Source organism: Elgaria multicarinata, chromosome 8, assembly GCF_023053635.1.
Source record: "Elgaria multicarinata webbii isolate HBS135686 ecotype San Diego chromosome 8, rElgMul1.1.pri, whole genome shotgun sequence".
NCBI lineage: Eukaryota > Metazoa > Chordata > Lepidosauria > Squamata > Anguidae > Elgaria > Elgaria multicarinata.
Window position 1 is genome coordinate 82,247,284 of NC_086178.1, and position 16,669 is coordinate 82,263,952.

General features: G+C 39.5%; 1 protein-coding gene across 1 annotated transcript in view; it reads right to left on the reverse strand.

Annotated features, from left to right (window-relative positions):
- Positions 1-16,669, reverse strand: part of CC2D2B (coiled-coil and C2 domain containing 2B) — a 53,400-nt gene that overhangs the window by 21,163 nt on the left and 15,568 nt on the right. The window contains 8 exon segments of the mRNA XM_063131608.1: positions 3,080-3,250; positions 3,534-3,628; positions 4,517-4,609; positions 7,171-7,374; positions 8,680-8,818; positions 9,270-9,417; positions 12,479-12,626; positions 13,215-13,392. Of these exon segments, the coding sequence (XP_062987678.1) occupies positions 3,080-3,250; positions 3,534-3,628; positions 4,517-4,609; positions 7,171-7,374; positions 8,680-8,818; positions 9,270-9,417; positions 12,479-12,626; positions 13,215-13,392 (1,176 nt within the window).

Consider the following 16,669-nt stretch of genomic DNA (forward strand, 5'->3'; position numbering starts at 1 on the left):
CCCATTGCCACATAAGCAGCCCCAAAGTGTCTTCTTTGGGTGCCAAGGGCCACACACTCATGCATCCATGCTCTCTTTACCACCATTAGCAGTGGTAAAGCAGCAATCTGGACTGCTCTGAGGTCACTAGGGGAGAGAGGAGCCTACATCCCCTGCCCCCATACCAGTGACCCCAATCTGGTTGCTGCTTTACTGCTATTAGCTGGGTTGACACCATTAACAAAGCTTGAAAATAGAGAGACAAGCTTTTTTGTGGAGAAGTTGGTCTGATAATGCAATTTATACATTAAATCAGCTAATAGTCTGGATAATCAATTGTTATCATTTTCAGTAACACAGATTAGTAATTTACCATCTACTGTTAGTTGGCAGTACATTCAGCTTCAGCAGGAGTCTACATACGGGCCAATAGCGAAGAATGCTTCAGCACTTCCTACACTGTTGGAGGTATGAATTCATTCCTTACAGAAAGCTATGCCTACAATGGCTGTTTATAAAAGCAGTAAAGTAGATTTTCAACGATGTGGGGGAGGGAATAGGCAGCATCCTTCCCACCCCCAATCCAGTGTCATTGAAACTATTCATGCTGCAATTTCTTCAGCACTGGTGGCAATTTTCATGGTGATAACTGGGTCTTGGGCAGCCACACACTAGGGCCTTACATGTAGCCCACGGGTTGTGCACCCCTGCATTAGAAGAATGGAATTATGGTGAACAATTTGGACCTCTCAATGTGGGTAGAGTGGACTATGGTCTAGCATTGCTGGTGAGCACAGTGGAGCATTATCAGGAATTTCCACCAGTTGCCACAAACCCTGTGGGATCGGAGAGTTGCATAGGGCTATTGCTATTGCCCTTCTCCGTGAGCCCCTGCCAAAGGAAGTGAGGCAGGTGGCTACTAGGAAGAGGGCTTTCTCCGCTGTGGCACCCCGGCTGTGGAATGAGCTCCAGAGGGGTCCGCCTGGCGCCTACACTGTACTCCTTTTGTCGCCAACTGAAGACCTTTTTATTCTCTCAGTATTTTAACACTTAATTTTAACTTAAATTTAAATTTTACTGTTCTAATTCTGTATTTTAATCTTATATCAATTTCTGCTGCGTGGTTTTATCCTGGTTGTGCTTTTTATACTGTATTTTGTATCTGTGTTTTTAGATTGTTGGTTGTTTTATTATGGTTTAAATTTTTGTGAGCCGCCCAGAGAGCTTCGGCTATTGGGTGGTATAAAAATGCAATAAATAAATAAATAAATAAAATAAAATATTATTAGCCCTTAGTACTGCAAGCTTGGAGATTTTCAGGAATTTAGATACTGAGTTCCTGGAGGTTTGGCTGGTCCCAACATAGCACCTAAGACTACAAGCCAATTTTCTTCAAAGCTCATCACCAGCTCAAGAAAAGTGGGGAAGGAAGCCAACATTTGCCACTGGCAGCTTGGTTTATTTCAAAGGCTCAATGGCTTGAGAGTGAGGATTCCAACAAGAATCTCCTTGGCACTACGAAAGAGGCTGGCAATGAGAAGCAAGGATCAATCGTAAGTATGAACTGAAGGCACCGAGTCAGGATGGAGTTGGCCAAAGGATACTGTGAGGAGGTATACCCTGTTGCTCTCGCCACTAAGGGCTTTTCTACATGAGCGATTTATTGCATACTCGTAATTGATCACTCACAGAAATTAGTGGGTCCTTTACACGATGTCATCAACCTCCAGGACCTCTCCCAGGCTTTTCCACCTTTATCCCACCTTCAAAAAGATCATGGATAATGCAAAAAGGGACATTATTCAGATCTATCAGCTGTGTGAAATGCTGGCGTAGCACTATAATGACAGTGCTATAATGACAGTGCCATCTAGTGGCTGTAAACTGAAGCACACAGAAACATATAGATCTTGTCAAGGCAGGACTTTTTTCGATTCAAATCACATGCCCGCCATGTATAGAAGCCTATTGTAATCCCACAAAGAAACCAAATGCAGAAAGCTCCGGTAAGGATGCGGGGATTTTGCTTAATGTAGAGAAGCTCGAAGTGGTAGGAAATCACATTACATGGGATGTGCGTAAAATTAGGTTAGTTTGCCTGTTGCAGATCATATTCAATGTTCATATTCAATGATTTACTAAAGTTGTGGCTATTTAATCCACATCTTGTTTCTTATGTCTCCATTCCGTGTGTGGGAAAGCAATGTTAGTTAATAGTTTTCTTTGTGCTTGACTGCTTGGGCAAAATGATGAATAATGCATCTATTCAGGAAGTCTTAATGAAATGGTATACACTGCTTACACTATTCAGTACACTGCTTACACTTTGAAGTCAATGGGATTACACCATTGTGAAGATTTTGTGATTTCTCTCTGTCAATGATTGTTGTTAAATACATTTAGATTCTCTGAAAGGAAACTCTGTTTGCATGCAAGCTGCAATATGGTGTTTAATAAATCAAATTATTTGCATAATAATGTTTGAAAGAAGGCCATGCAATCCTAGGAGCACATTACCTCAAGAATATTTTTTTCTTTGTTTCAGCATACATTAGAGCTTTAATTTGGTAAAGAATTTGATTAGATTTTATGACTATTATGCTAAATGTGCTCTTTCACAACACCCTCCTGTGTATCTGTGCACCAGAAAAGTCCTTCACAGCACAGTAGAAATTCAGAGAAAAATAGAACAAAATGCTAATGTGTTAATGATAAGAGGTTACGGTAAAGCATGAACTGTTTTAAGAGATAACTTGTGTACTCTGTAGTTCTACTGCAATGATAAATCTTTTTCACTTTTCTTGTAAATATACTTCTTTCTAACCTAATCAACATTTCTGTCTCACTTTGTCTTTAATTCAGTGACCTTTAAACTACCTTTCATAGCTGCAAATATTTGCTGAAATATTTGTAGCAGTTATTCTTAATAGTTACACTATATTTTTGATTCTAGAAGTAATGCATTTAACTGAAAACTTCATACTGAAAAACATATAGATCTAGACTACGAAATCTCTTTACAATTTCTTGTGTATTACACATACAGCGACTGTAGACAGCCTTACTCAAGACTTTTACAACCTATGAATTCTATACCTACTTGCTTCCTGGTGCCTTTCTTGCAGGAATATTATATGCTCTCAATATTCTGACAAGAAGTTTAACATCTCCATCAGAGACTGCCTGTGCTGGAACCTTCCGCCTTTCTTTCCTTTGTGGTTTCAAATGTCTTTTGCGTTCAACTAGCTTGAAAATTGCATAACTCAATTGGCTAAGTAAAAAAAAAAGGAAGTAATTTAGATCAGATTAATATATACTCATATAAAAAAGTGTAAACCTTAATTATGTGTTTTGTAAGTTTATTTTTATAGAGTTATGGAAATTTAGTTCTGAGCAAAAATAATACCCTTCAATATTTTTCTACCTTCAAGTTCCTTGTAATAAAGAGAAATAACATTTAATATTGTAGACTGTTAACTAATCATTTCCTAAAGATTGTCCAGCCCAGCCCAATTTAAAGAAAAACTCTTTGAATTTATATTGTAAGTATCTACCTCATAGATATGATTTCTTCATAATCACTCACAATATCTGATAAATTAAATTTGTGTCTAATGGTCACAATTCGTTTTGTAACTTGTTTCCTCATCTGAAAAAAAAAAAGGAAAAAGTATTTTAAAAATGCAATTTGAAACTAAATAATCATGAATTTGGCTACATAGACAAAACAATAATAATAATGAGATTGTTTCTTAATACATTGAAAACCACCATAGAGCAGTCAAGAACACTGTGTAGTAAACTACTCGGCAAAGCTTCTACCTCTAGTACAAAAGGTTGCATCAGAGGGTCAAATTACATCTTACATTTAGTACATGGTTGTCTTTGAGTATAAGATTTTTCCTTCACAAATAGTCAGCATAGCGTGGATAGGGCAAGGCAGGGGAATTTAAACATTTGACACCTCCTGCAGTTTGGATTAGACAGCCCATGCCTGCTGTTCACATAGATGAAAAAGCTCATATTCACATCAATGGAAGCATTTCCCTCCATGCAAACAACAGGCACAGAGGGCTCATCTGAGTCAGAACCACAGTAGGGAGATAGGGTTAGAACAGCCTACCTCCCTTGCATGCTAGGATCCCAACCTGCATTTACACACACAGCTGGCTATTTGTGAAAGAAAAATCCTGTACTCAGGGGCCAGCCAAGTGCTTAACCAACAAAATTGCGAGCAAACTTTGGAGTTCTCCAGAACTTTCCATCAGGGTGTATAATAAACAAGGGTTGGGGAAGAGTAAAAAGCTGGGCATGATATTGCTGCCCCAAAGTCTTCAGTTTTAAACAAACTTAATGTGGAAGTACAGGGTCCATTGTTGCTGATGCAGTGATGACGTCAGTGACAAGCATGCAACACTGATATGACACCCCAAGTGACAGCAATCCTTGATACATAGGATACATAGCTATATTTCCAGCACAGCAGGTAGTTTTTCTGACATTTATTTTCTAATATTAAATTTATGAAATGGCATACCATCCTAACAAAGTTCGCAGAACTGTTCCTTTGTGCAGAAATAGGATCCACATCTGTCATCAGCATGCTCTTTTCTAATTGGCTTCCATATTCCTAAAATACGAATTAGGTTATTATCACAAATTAAGCATGATTATTTACTAGACTGTTCAGCAAGAGAGAAAGACAGAATCAAAATTACGACCATTATATTCTACTTTCCCATTAAATATGGAATCGCTTGTAATTTTAAGTACTTTGTCCCTCAGCGTTTAAAATATTTTTTATTCATTCTTTTATATGAGTGAATTGATGAGCTGATTTCCCTTATTTTAGTATTTTCTTGTTTTGCATTTATGTTTTTCAAAGATCTGGTACCCACAAAAATATTCTGATCATTGCTAATCATATAATGGTTATGTTATTTCCATTTTAATGGTTATGTTACTTCCACAAAAATCAAAAGAAAGTTATGTTGGTGCATAAGAAAAAAATCAAAATCCATGGTTGGGCATGCTGTTTCAGACCAAAGGTCCATCTAGTCTAGCACTCTGTTCACACAGTGGCTGACCAGCTGTCAACCAGGAACCAACAAAGCAGAACATGGGGCAACAGCACCCTCCCACCCATGTTCCCCAGCAACTGGTGCACACAGGCTTACTGCCTGGGATACTAGACGTAGCACATAACCTGCTGTCCTTAAGGAGGCAGTAGTGCAACCACTCCTGAAGAAGCCCACCCTGGACCCGATGGTATTAGGCAACTACCGCCCAGTTGCTAACACTCCTTTTTTAGGGAAGGTACTTGAGAGGGTTGTAGTGGAGCAACTGCAGGCACTCTTGGAGGATACTGATTATCTAGACCCATTCCAGTCTGGGTTCCGATCTGGTTACGGGACTGAATCAGCCTTGGTCGCCCTGATGGATGACCTTTATCGAGAGAGGGACAGGGGGAATGCAACCCTGTTAATCCTGCTCGATCTCTTGTCGGCTTTTGATACCATCGACCATGGTATCCTCCTGGATCCACTCCGTGGGATAGGCATCAGAGGCACTGTGTTACAGTGGTTCCGGTCCTACCTATGAGGTCATTTTCAGAGAGTAGCATTGGGTGACCAGTCCTCAGCCTCTTGGCAATTGATCTATGAAGTGCCGCAGGGCACCATCTTGTCCCCAATGTTATTTAACATCTATATGAAGCTGTTGGGAGAGGTCATTAGGGGATTTGGAGCTAAATGCCATCAATACGCTGATGACACGCAGCTCTATCTCCCTGTGACAACTGAATCAGGTGAGGCTGTGCAGGTCCTGGACCAGTGCCTAGACTCAGTAATGGGCTGGATGAAGGCCAATAAACTGAGACTGAATCCTGGCAAGACGGAAGCCCTGTGGGTGAGCGGTTCCCGAGTCCGGGAGACAGGCTCACTGCCTGTTGAGGGTGGGGTTGCACTGCCTCTGAAATAACAGGTTCATAGTTTGGGGGTACTCTTAGACCCATTTCTGTCATTGGAGGCTCAAGTAGCCACCACAGCTCAGAGTGCCTTTTACCCTCTTCGGTTGGTTCGCCAACTACGGCCTCTCCTGGACAGGGATAGCTTGGCCACGGTGATACAGGCATTGGTAACCTCAGGATTGGATTACTGCAACGTGCTCTATGTGGGGCTGCCCTTGAAGCGGCTCCGGAAGCTGGAGCTAGTGCAGAATGCTGCAGCTCGGCTATTGTCTGGAGCTGCCCCTTTCCAGCATGTAACTCCTCTGCTGAGGGAACTGCACTGGCTGCCTATTCGCTACCGGGCCAGGTTTAAGGTTCTTGTACTTGTGTACAAAGCCCTAAATAACGTGGGACCAGGATACCTGAGAGAGCGCCTTCTCCCTTACCAGCCTGCCCGGTCACTGAGGTCATCCGAGGGCCTGCTCCTGGTGGTTCCACATAGATCCATCCTCCGATTGGAATCCACCAGGGGAAGAGCCTTCAGCGTGGTGGCGCCCCTCCTGTGGAATTCTCTGCCTCTGGAGGTCAGACAGGCGCCAACCTTGTACTCCTTTCGGCGCCTCCTGAAAACATCTTTATTCCAAGAAGCCTTTCCTTAATATGCAGCCTTGGATCTCTGTTTTTGTTTCTTTTAAATTTTGTTTTAACTGTTTTATTCTGTTTTTATTTTCATTTTATCTTGTACACCGCTCCAAAAATTTTCAATGGGGAGTGGTATATAAATATTCTAAATAAATAAATAATAAATAACCATCACACACTCACTACTGCCCACTTATGGATGTGCCGCATCCTTTAGACAACTATGTCCACCTCACGTGTACCTCCCACTCATTTTTCCATTGCAAAATAGAACCCCTTTAATCTGACTTTTTTTAAAAAAAAACCAAAGGCATGTGCTGCCATCTCCTGGTGTGTGCAGGAAAAGCAGCAGGATAAACACAGCCTCTTAATTGGCCACTTCGTCTCTGTTTGAGGAAGTGCAGAAAAGCGATGGTAAGAAAACACGATTTTCCTCCGTATGATGACACTCTGAATGCTAGAAAGTTGTATTTTCATATATACATTTTATATGTATTCATTGATATGGACATATAAAAAATTATGTATGTACATAATTTTAACTCTGTCTTTTCATTTTTGTTTTTGAAATTTCATAATAAAAATGAATTTTAAAAAATTACCTTGAAGACTACATCTGGTATCTCTCTGTCATATAGGGGAATTTGCTGAAAATAGTAGAAGCCTAACTGTCCTAAGCTTCTCAGCTGCAACAGCTGGAAACGTTTACAATTTGTAATCTCTTCTGCAGTAACAAAGTTAAATTCTTCTTGCAGCTGTTCAAGACGAAAGTATTTTGAATCACTTTGCTCCTGGGATTTTGCATACTATTAGAGAATAAAAAATATAAGATGGAATATTTAGCAGGTTATTTAACTACAGCGAATAAACACTGGGGGGGGGAGGCTAAAAACATTACCGCTTTGAACACTGTTTCTAAAGTTACATTCCTGTATTTGTGTGATAAAGAGGAAAAAGAACTATTTGAGGAAGAGTTGAACACACAAAGCATTTGCACATCAGTAAGGTCAGATGCATGGATCTAGCAGACCTGTTTCAGGAGCGCTATAAAACCTATGTCAGAAGTACTCTTGGGCTTGAGAGCAAGATAAAAATGTTTTGAATGAATAAAATGGTGGGACTGATGATACATTTATGAAATCAGGGCGGGCAGTCAGAAAGGGGAGGGGGGAAGAGAAGACTTCTTAGGTGAGTAGAATACAATTTCTCCCTAGTAATTTTAAATAATAATTTTTGCTTTCTCTGTAATATGTGTTACTAACATAAGAACACAAGAATTGCATTGATGGATCACACCAAGGTCCATATAGTGCAACAAGCTCAATCAGTTTGCAACAGCAGCTGATCAGGTACCACTGTGCATTTACAAGAGGCCATGACGGTGATAACTTTCCTCATGGTTTATCCCAAATGTATGATATTCAGAAGTATATTGCCTTTTTATCTGGAGGTTTCAAATAACTATCATAGCTTATTAGCCATCTATCCTTCATCTATACACTTATCTTCCATGAAGTTGTGTAATTTAAAAAAGACATATAATCTAATAACCATCCAATACTCAGGTTGCAACTTTCATAACTTAATTGCACATTATATAATGAAATACTTCCTGAACCTACTGCCAAGCCGGTCACCTCCATTGGGTTACCACAATTCCTAGTATTATGAGAGCCAAAAAAACTTGCTTTATTTGCTTCAGCTATCTTGTTTTTTGTTAATTTATCGTACTACAGATACCTCCTTGATCTGTCCTTATTAGAGGAATCAAAGCTACAAGCTCAGAATAAGAAAAAAGGAAAAAAGGAAAAAGGGTAAAGTCAGGAATAATCATGGTTCTGACTCAGTATGTGAAATACATATGGGATCATGAAGAATTAAAGTGGGGGATAAATTTTTCCCAAACTCCCTTGCCAATATATATTCCATGGGCTTTTCAGTCACTATCTAAAATTATTCTGGAATCAGTATCAAGATTATGCTTTTTGATCTATATTTATATCTGAAGCCCTGCAATCAGTATCTCAAGCAGAGATACAATTCCTTAATTTTTGATACAGTTTTCCCCTAAAACCAAGCTTAATTGCTAGCTACTGAAACTTCATTATTACCATAATTAACTCGAACAAATCTGAATAGTCTGGGTCATTCGGATCAATATTGGCATCTTTTGCCCAGTCAATAAGTAACTGTATGTCAGAATGCCACCAGATTCCGGTTCCTTTTCCTGAACTGCTATTCCTTGGCACACTAAAACAAACAAACAATTAACTTGATATTAAAGGCTAATGAGTCTCATTACGATGCCCAACCTCTATCTGGGCTTTGTCTCTTTTTACCTAGAGGCTTTCTACATGAGGATTTTATTGTGTGCTCGTGATTGTTCACCCATGGTAATTTGTGGATCCTTTACATGACAAAAATGTGGTATCTTTTTCTGAATGGCCTCTATACCATCATAGAACTCTCTGAAATTGCACAATTCAGTAGGGCTGTGCACACACACCCCTCCCCCGATTCGACTCAGAGGTCGATTGGGTGGTTTCGGACATCTTCTCCCCTCATGAGGGTGGTGGCAGACATCCTCTCCCCTTAGCTTCTTCCCACATCTAAATGCAAACCATACCAGCTAAAGCAAGAACTACAGTCACTCCCATCTTTTCCCACTTAAGATTGCAGCGAAACATATAAATCTTACTACCTGTTGCAGGCAACATGGGCAGGTTGAAATGTGGGTGCTAAAGGAATTCCCCTGTCATCAACTCTCCAAGTTAAAGAATACATTAATTTTCCTGATGTCAGAATACATAGTTCTTCTGTTTCGTTTTCATCAAGAACAAAAAGAACATCTGTAAAATAAAGATAATTGAAATAACCCTTTTAGACTGGACTAGAATTACATTTAAAATGACACTTAGTTTATTAATTACTCTAACCAACATTTATGCCACACTGGAAAAGCTTTCAAATGCACAAAGAAACAAAAAGGAAATTTAATCAAAACTACAGTTAACATTCTCAAACATCCCTACTTCTGCTTTGTTTGGATAATGAAAGAGGATTTAGTATAACTACCTGTAATGGAAGAATATATGGAGGAATGATGGAAGACAGAGGGCAGAATGGAATTATGAGTGGAGTTAATGTCAATTGGGAAAGTCTTAGTGAGCAAGTAGGGGAAACAACACAGGTCAGTTGTTTCCCCCACCTTTGTGTGTGCTGGTCATGCAACTGGGATTATCCTCATTACCTGCTCTGTAGGTAGCACTGCACAGTGTAGTGCATTTTCAACCATCCTACTAACCATGGCTTGCAGTATAGGTTGTAGGATGAAAATGTGCTATGCCCGCACTGCAAGCTGGATTCAGTCAACATGGCAATCCACGGCATGGGTAATTAGGGTAATCCTGGTCATGGGACTGGCACAAACAGGGCGGGGAAAACAACCAATGCTATGGTGTTCCCATCAGTGATCATCTGAACAACCCCATGAAGTAGAAATGTTGTGGTAGTTTGTTAAAAACCATTATTTATTGCTATTTATCAGGTGACTACTTGTTCTGGATGTTATGTTCCATATGTGTGATGCACATGTGTGATGCACGATGAAGAAGTTATGTTCCAAAAATAAATTTGTTTAACAGGGGAAGTTGGTGTTTCCGATTTCTATCCAAGGTGCTGAAACCTATCCCCAAAATGGGTCCAGCACCTTGGATAGCTCCTTTAGAGTTCTGGCTGGTTCTAACAAAAATCCAGAATGGAATCACCACCCCTGGAATTTAATATTTTAACTTCCTGTATTCTGGTCTGGATGGATTCTAAGGTGACATATCTTACCCCACATGCTGGCTTTGAAATACAGAGGACAGTCCTATTTCTCTCTGCAAATCAATAGGTGGTATATTGGTTATTTTGGAGAGTATTAGGGGAAGTCTGTATACAGTAAAGTCTAGGCGTCTGCAAGTGATAAGTCCCCGTCCCCCCACTTGCCACCCACAGTTTATCTCCTTGCAGTCTGTTCCCTCAGGCACATTTGAAGTGTGCTTGGCTGGGAGCAAAGCAAGTGATAAGATGCTTCAAGGAAGTAAACTGCAGGGAGTGATGAGTTGCCACCTTCTCACTCCTTTTACTGTTAAAATTAGACCACCACCATCATTCTAAATGATTGGTGCAGATCTATACTTAAACACACAGATCTGCCACCACTGCATCTAGTTCAGTCTTCGTTGATCATAGTTCTGAAGGTAGTCAGATATCCTCAATGCTTTCAGGCTCACTCTATGTGAAAAGCCATAATTCTGTCATATTGGAGCACTCTCAAAACTGGCAATCAAAACAACACAATCACTAATCTACTAAAATGTCACCCTAAGCCCCAAATCATGTTAACGATATTACTTCATACAATGGGAGAAAAAACATTTCAAAAAAACTATTGAGAGAGGCACTTTAAAAGTTTCAAATATCTTAGGGTAAAAAGTAAAACTTGCTGGTTTGACTTAACTTTGAAAAAGCATTAGAAGCTTGTTTTTTTTAAGTTGAACCAAAAAGTCTCATATGAAAACTTTCAATTATGGAGCAGAGGGGAAATGCTGAACCCTCTTGCACATTTCAGCAGGGATAAATCTTGATTTACTGTCACTGCAAACAGTAGTGGGACTCCCATTATCAGCCATCTCCTGGCAACCACCATCTTTTCTCCCACAATACTTGAAATGACAGTACATCATGATGTAGGATGCTTCTAGGCAAGACTTTCATTGTGCCATCACCCTGATTCATATAATTTTACAGGAGGTCCAGACCTAGTTGTCTTCTACTCATAACCCTCCTGCATTTTCCTTCAGAAAGGATCATGCAGAACCCCACAAGCTAAAAACCATGGGGATGAGCAGCAGTCCTCCAGCATCACCTCTTGGTACCAACCCTCTAGAAATAAAAGAAACCACCATAAAATAGCACTTAATTTATTTGATTTGCATCCTGCCTTTCTACTAAGAAAATGGCACTCAAGGTGGCACTTCCACAACACATTCAAAAGCTACTGAGAGGTCCAGCAGCAATAGGGACACACTTCTTATAACAATTTCCCAGTGTTGGTCATCTACCAAGGTGATTGTGACATTACATGTCTGGCCATACTGAGTTTATGTTTATATAACTGTGTATTCTTGTTATAGATCTATGGTTAGGTAAGTATCTCTAAGGGTGAGAATTATGGTTTTGTATTTGTGAGCTGAATGGCTGGGAGGAGGAGGAGGTGGTGAAGGGTGAAAGTGCTATATAAACTGTGTGCTGTGCCTGTGGGAGGCAGACAGGGATTTGATGCAAGATGGTTTAGATTGAGATAGGATGGAGAGAGAGAGAGACAGGGATGAAATTGGATTTAGATTAGAGATAGGATTTTAGGTATGAGAACAGAGAGAAAGTGAGTTAAGGATTCAGTGAAGGTCTGCAGTAATTGTTCAGGGATTGTTTGAGACTGATTTTGGAGTATTATGTATGGGGAAGCCTATATTGATAGAGCCATTTAAGAGTTACCTGTTTATTATTCAACAACTTATTGTTGTAATTAATAAAGCTTTGTTTATAAAATCCTACACCTCCTGCTCATGGCTGTGTAAGAAGGAGGCAATAAAGGGAGAATATAAGGTTAAAGCATAAAGTCTGTGTGTCCTCAGGGAGAGAGGACTGAGTATGGGTTGGGCTGATCCTTAAAGGTCCTGGTGGCAGAGTGTGTGAGAGAAGGTAGTTCTTGCTTGGGGGTGGGAAAGCCTTAGAGAAGGAATTTTTCACTGGTAAGAGGCGGGAGCGTCACAGTGACTATACAACATATTGTTCTCAATAACCTTGAAGACAGCAATCACTACTTTGCTTATGCAGTTAAATATATATATATGATAAACTTACTGCTTCCCACTGCCCCATTTGAAGGTTTAACTTGCTGTTCACAGCTAAACTCAACCTCATCCAAAATATCTTTGCTTTTCAGTATAGAGTTATTGGGAAGAGGCAAATATACTTTTGCCAAAATTGATTTTTTACTGGACTCAAAAACCTAAAATTAAATAAATCATACACCATTTTAAAAAAGGAAGATTAAGCTGTATCACAGCAAACTGTTTCAGACCAGTTAAACAAAGCAAGAATAGAAATATGCAAAGAAACCAGATTATATATAAAAATACCTAAAGTTATGATAAAATGATTTTTTATAAACAAGTACCTATTAGTACAGCACAATGGCTTCTTAAGGGGACTACTGATATAATTTTATAAATATTTTTATAACACACATTTGTCTGTCACATTGCAGAATCAGTGTGTACATTTCTTTTTTACTGCTTGTCCATGTACATTCAGCATGGAAGCTATACCTAGCCCTAGCTCCTCATCGTGTGTAGAGATGGCATATACAGCATGAAAAAGAAATGTCACCCTCTCACACATTACATTGTATGTTCACACAATGTACGTGTTGCCTACATATTCATTTCAAAATATAGGAAGTGACCACAAGCATAAAAACAAACTGTTCATAAAAAATAGTATTGCAGCACATAGCAATTTTCATCAAAGTTTACACTGCATAACGAGAATAGGATTCCCAATTATGGTACCATTCACATCATCTAAACAATCATACCTCTAATCGGAGAGATTCAGGCCAATTTAATACTTGAATTCTAAAAATTTGCTGAAATATTACTTTAAAATCCTGGTGAAGAAAAGCTTCTGGAGTAGAGCAGACTAATTTATTGTTATAATATATTTTAATAAAGTACTTCTCCAGTTTAATGTTTTCTCTTCTCTTTTGTTCATCTCTAAAAAAAAACGGAATACAGACAAAACAGATTAAAGAAAATATTTGATTAATCTTTAAATATACAAGCATACAACAAATCTTTCTGCAAAGAACAAAGCATGTTTCCACATTTGCTAGATTTTGTCTCAAATTTAACACTTAAAATAATGTTTAAACTGGAATAAACTAAATATTTTGAATGTTTATGATACATTCCATGTCAAATTGACAAACACAGAAAGCATGATAGCAATCGATCCTGTTTAAATTTTGCAGAATCTCATGTTAAAACTAATCTACAGTAAACATATTTTTCTCTTACTGGAGAACAGGAACACACCCCTCCCCCAAAAAAAACACATTGAAAGACACATTACCCATAAATCTGTGCTTCTTTCTATTATAGAATGAGATGTAGTCCACTTTCAACAGTCATTAAGGGCTTTAAATAAATGATAACTATAGAAAGATTTAGCTCTGTGCAAGCTGCTTGGAAATTTTTCTGAAGTTTGGTGGCAACCAATATGTGACCTTCACATTTGGATTGATAAGGACAAAGAAAACTTGGTAATGTTAAAAACATGCTAAAGAAGCAATACCCTACCCTGTGCCTGTTTGGTGCATTCTCTTCCCCTCATTGTTTTATTATGATTTTATTAGAATGTAAGCCTATGCGGCAGGGTCTTGCTATTTACTGTTTTACTCTGTACAGCACCATGTACATTGATGGTGCTATATAAATAAATAAATAAATAAATAAATAAATAAATAATAACAACAACAACAAACGTCACTGCAGATGATTAAATATTCGAGATGCATTGGAAGATGTTGATGTGGGATCTGCTTACAAAGCAATGGAAAGAGACCCAGTTTGCACAATCAAAACAGCTCACTGTGGCTTAAGCCATGATAGGCTGCAGTATGTACTGGCACATGTCAAGTGGGATTTGAATAATCAATCCCCAGCCATGGCATGTCATGTGAATACAGGTACCAGGGCTTGTACATTGGGTTATGTGAGAGCTGTTTAATTTCACACAGCCCTGCTGCATGGGTTTGCATGACATGACAAGCTGTGGCTGGGTATTGAATATACAAAATGGCCACCACCCAAGCTGTTGGGCTCCATCACACCTATTTTTTTTTCCTGGTATGCACCTGCAATTTTGACCTCCTTTTCATTAGCGCAGCAAGTGCAGGTCCCTTACACGATTGCCACTGTTGTTTGCTCATCTGCTATTGTGCCCGCCCCACCCCACCCCTTCTCTTTCCCCCTCCAGTTCATTAGTTCTTGTCAGGTGAGGGACATGGTTGCCTTCCCCCACCCCACCCCCACTCTGGTTTTGTTGTCTAGGGTTTTACTGATTCCGTGTTTAATCGTCTGGGTGCCATTTCTGCAGGCATCGAGCATGGGGTTGGAGCAGCAAAAGTCTGTTCCAACAGCTCAGCACAAGTCCATTCATTTGATTGACAGACTCAGCAAGCTGGAGAACCACCTTGCCCTCTTCTTTTGTCAGCAGGACCGCCTCCAACAAAAGCAACATAGCGGGCAGACAGCAATACACGGAACAGAAGGGCTCTTTTATTTCTCATGGAGAAAATATATCGGACTTTCTGGGTGCTTTTTTGTGGTGCAAGGAAGGCCAGAAGGGGTGGAAGGCACACAGGAAGCAAACGATATTGTGAGAGGGACCGGCAAAAATCCGTTAGTGCCTATGCAATAAAACGCTTGTCTTATGGAGCTCACAGCCCCACAATGAAAGAAGCACTGACAACTTCTCTCCTAGAATTATTGGCTCTTTGAAGTGAAATAACTACATGTCCACCCACATGGACATGTGCTTGATTCTAAAATTCATGTAAATCTTGAAATATATGATCCCATCTCTAATCAATAAAAAAGGGCTCCAAGAAAACTTTTATGGTTGGGGAGGAGGCTACACACTTCACCATGTTCCACTTCTCTGTATTGTTTTATCTCTCCATTTCCCACTCTCTTTTCTAACACCCTTGGTTTCCTTCTTTCCAGCTCTAATGAATATGAGAGGATCCGTGGATCCGTGACCCACTGCATTGGATTGGTAGACATGAATTTTGCCTATTATTTTAGAACAGAGTACAATTGCCAGGAAACCTTCAAGCTGGAAAAGGATTTAGGTCTAGGATAACCATTCAAATAGCTTTATCTCTTTCTTAGACTATTTATATGGTTTTATTGATTTCTTTCTTCCATTCTATGCCATTCTCTGATCATTTATCATATTTTCCAAATATTAATGTTATCATAGATACAAGATCATAAAATTATCTTCTATAAGAATAAACCATTACTTTTAGGCAAAGTGTATTGATAAACTGATTGGTTTGTTTCAGTTAAAATCTTGTATCTGTGGTCCCCCACCCCCAAGTAGTAATACCTTACTCTTTGAACCACTGGGCTGCAAAGGTGCACATTCAAATTCAGATAAGATCATCAAATGAACAGGATGTGCTTTACTTCCTTACATTTACATCAAAGAAATCTGAATATGTAAAATACTGTGAATTAAATAATATGAATCAAATAATTCTGTAAGCGCAATCCTATGGTTTGCACCTTAGGCAGTCATAAGTCCCTGAATTTGGGGATTTACGAGTATCCAATGATGATGGACTGGAGATGGAGTTGTTGCTAGGCGCTCAATTTTCACTGTCTATCGGAGAGCTTCGGAGTGGGAGGTTGCATGTCGCATAGGAAGCTGTCTGAAGCAGTTTCCATGGTCTCCTCCCCTCCCCACCCCTGGGAATGGCCCCTTTTCATCCTCTCTGCACTCAGTTTTATGAGCATAGAGAGGGAGCTGCGCTGGCTCTGTGGGGGAGGGGGGGATGTGGTTTCCTGGCTCTGAGCTTGGAGTGCTGTCTCCGAGCTCAGAGCCAGAAAGCTGAATAATCCTATTTCCCCCAGACACTGTCTAGGGAACATAGGATTGCTCCCTAATTCACGCAAATAATTAATTGTATATTATAGAAATAGGAGTACACATTTCTGTCATTTCAGGGGAGCAGATCTTTAAATTATAGGATGCACAGCCTTCTTGTGTCAAAAATAATAAAAATATTTTTTCTCTACTATTAATTTTTTTTTGGCCTAGATCAACCTCCCCCAAACTAGTGCCCTCCAGATGTTTTGAACTGCATCTTCCCTAATCCCTGACCATTGACTATGTTGGCTTGGGGTGATAGGAGTTGTAGTCTAAACTTCTAGGTACATCAGAAGATAGGAAAAGCTATGCTGGATCAGACCAAAGCCCTTC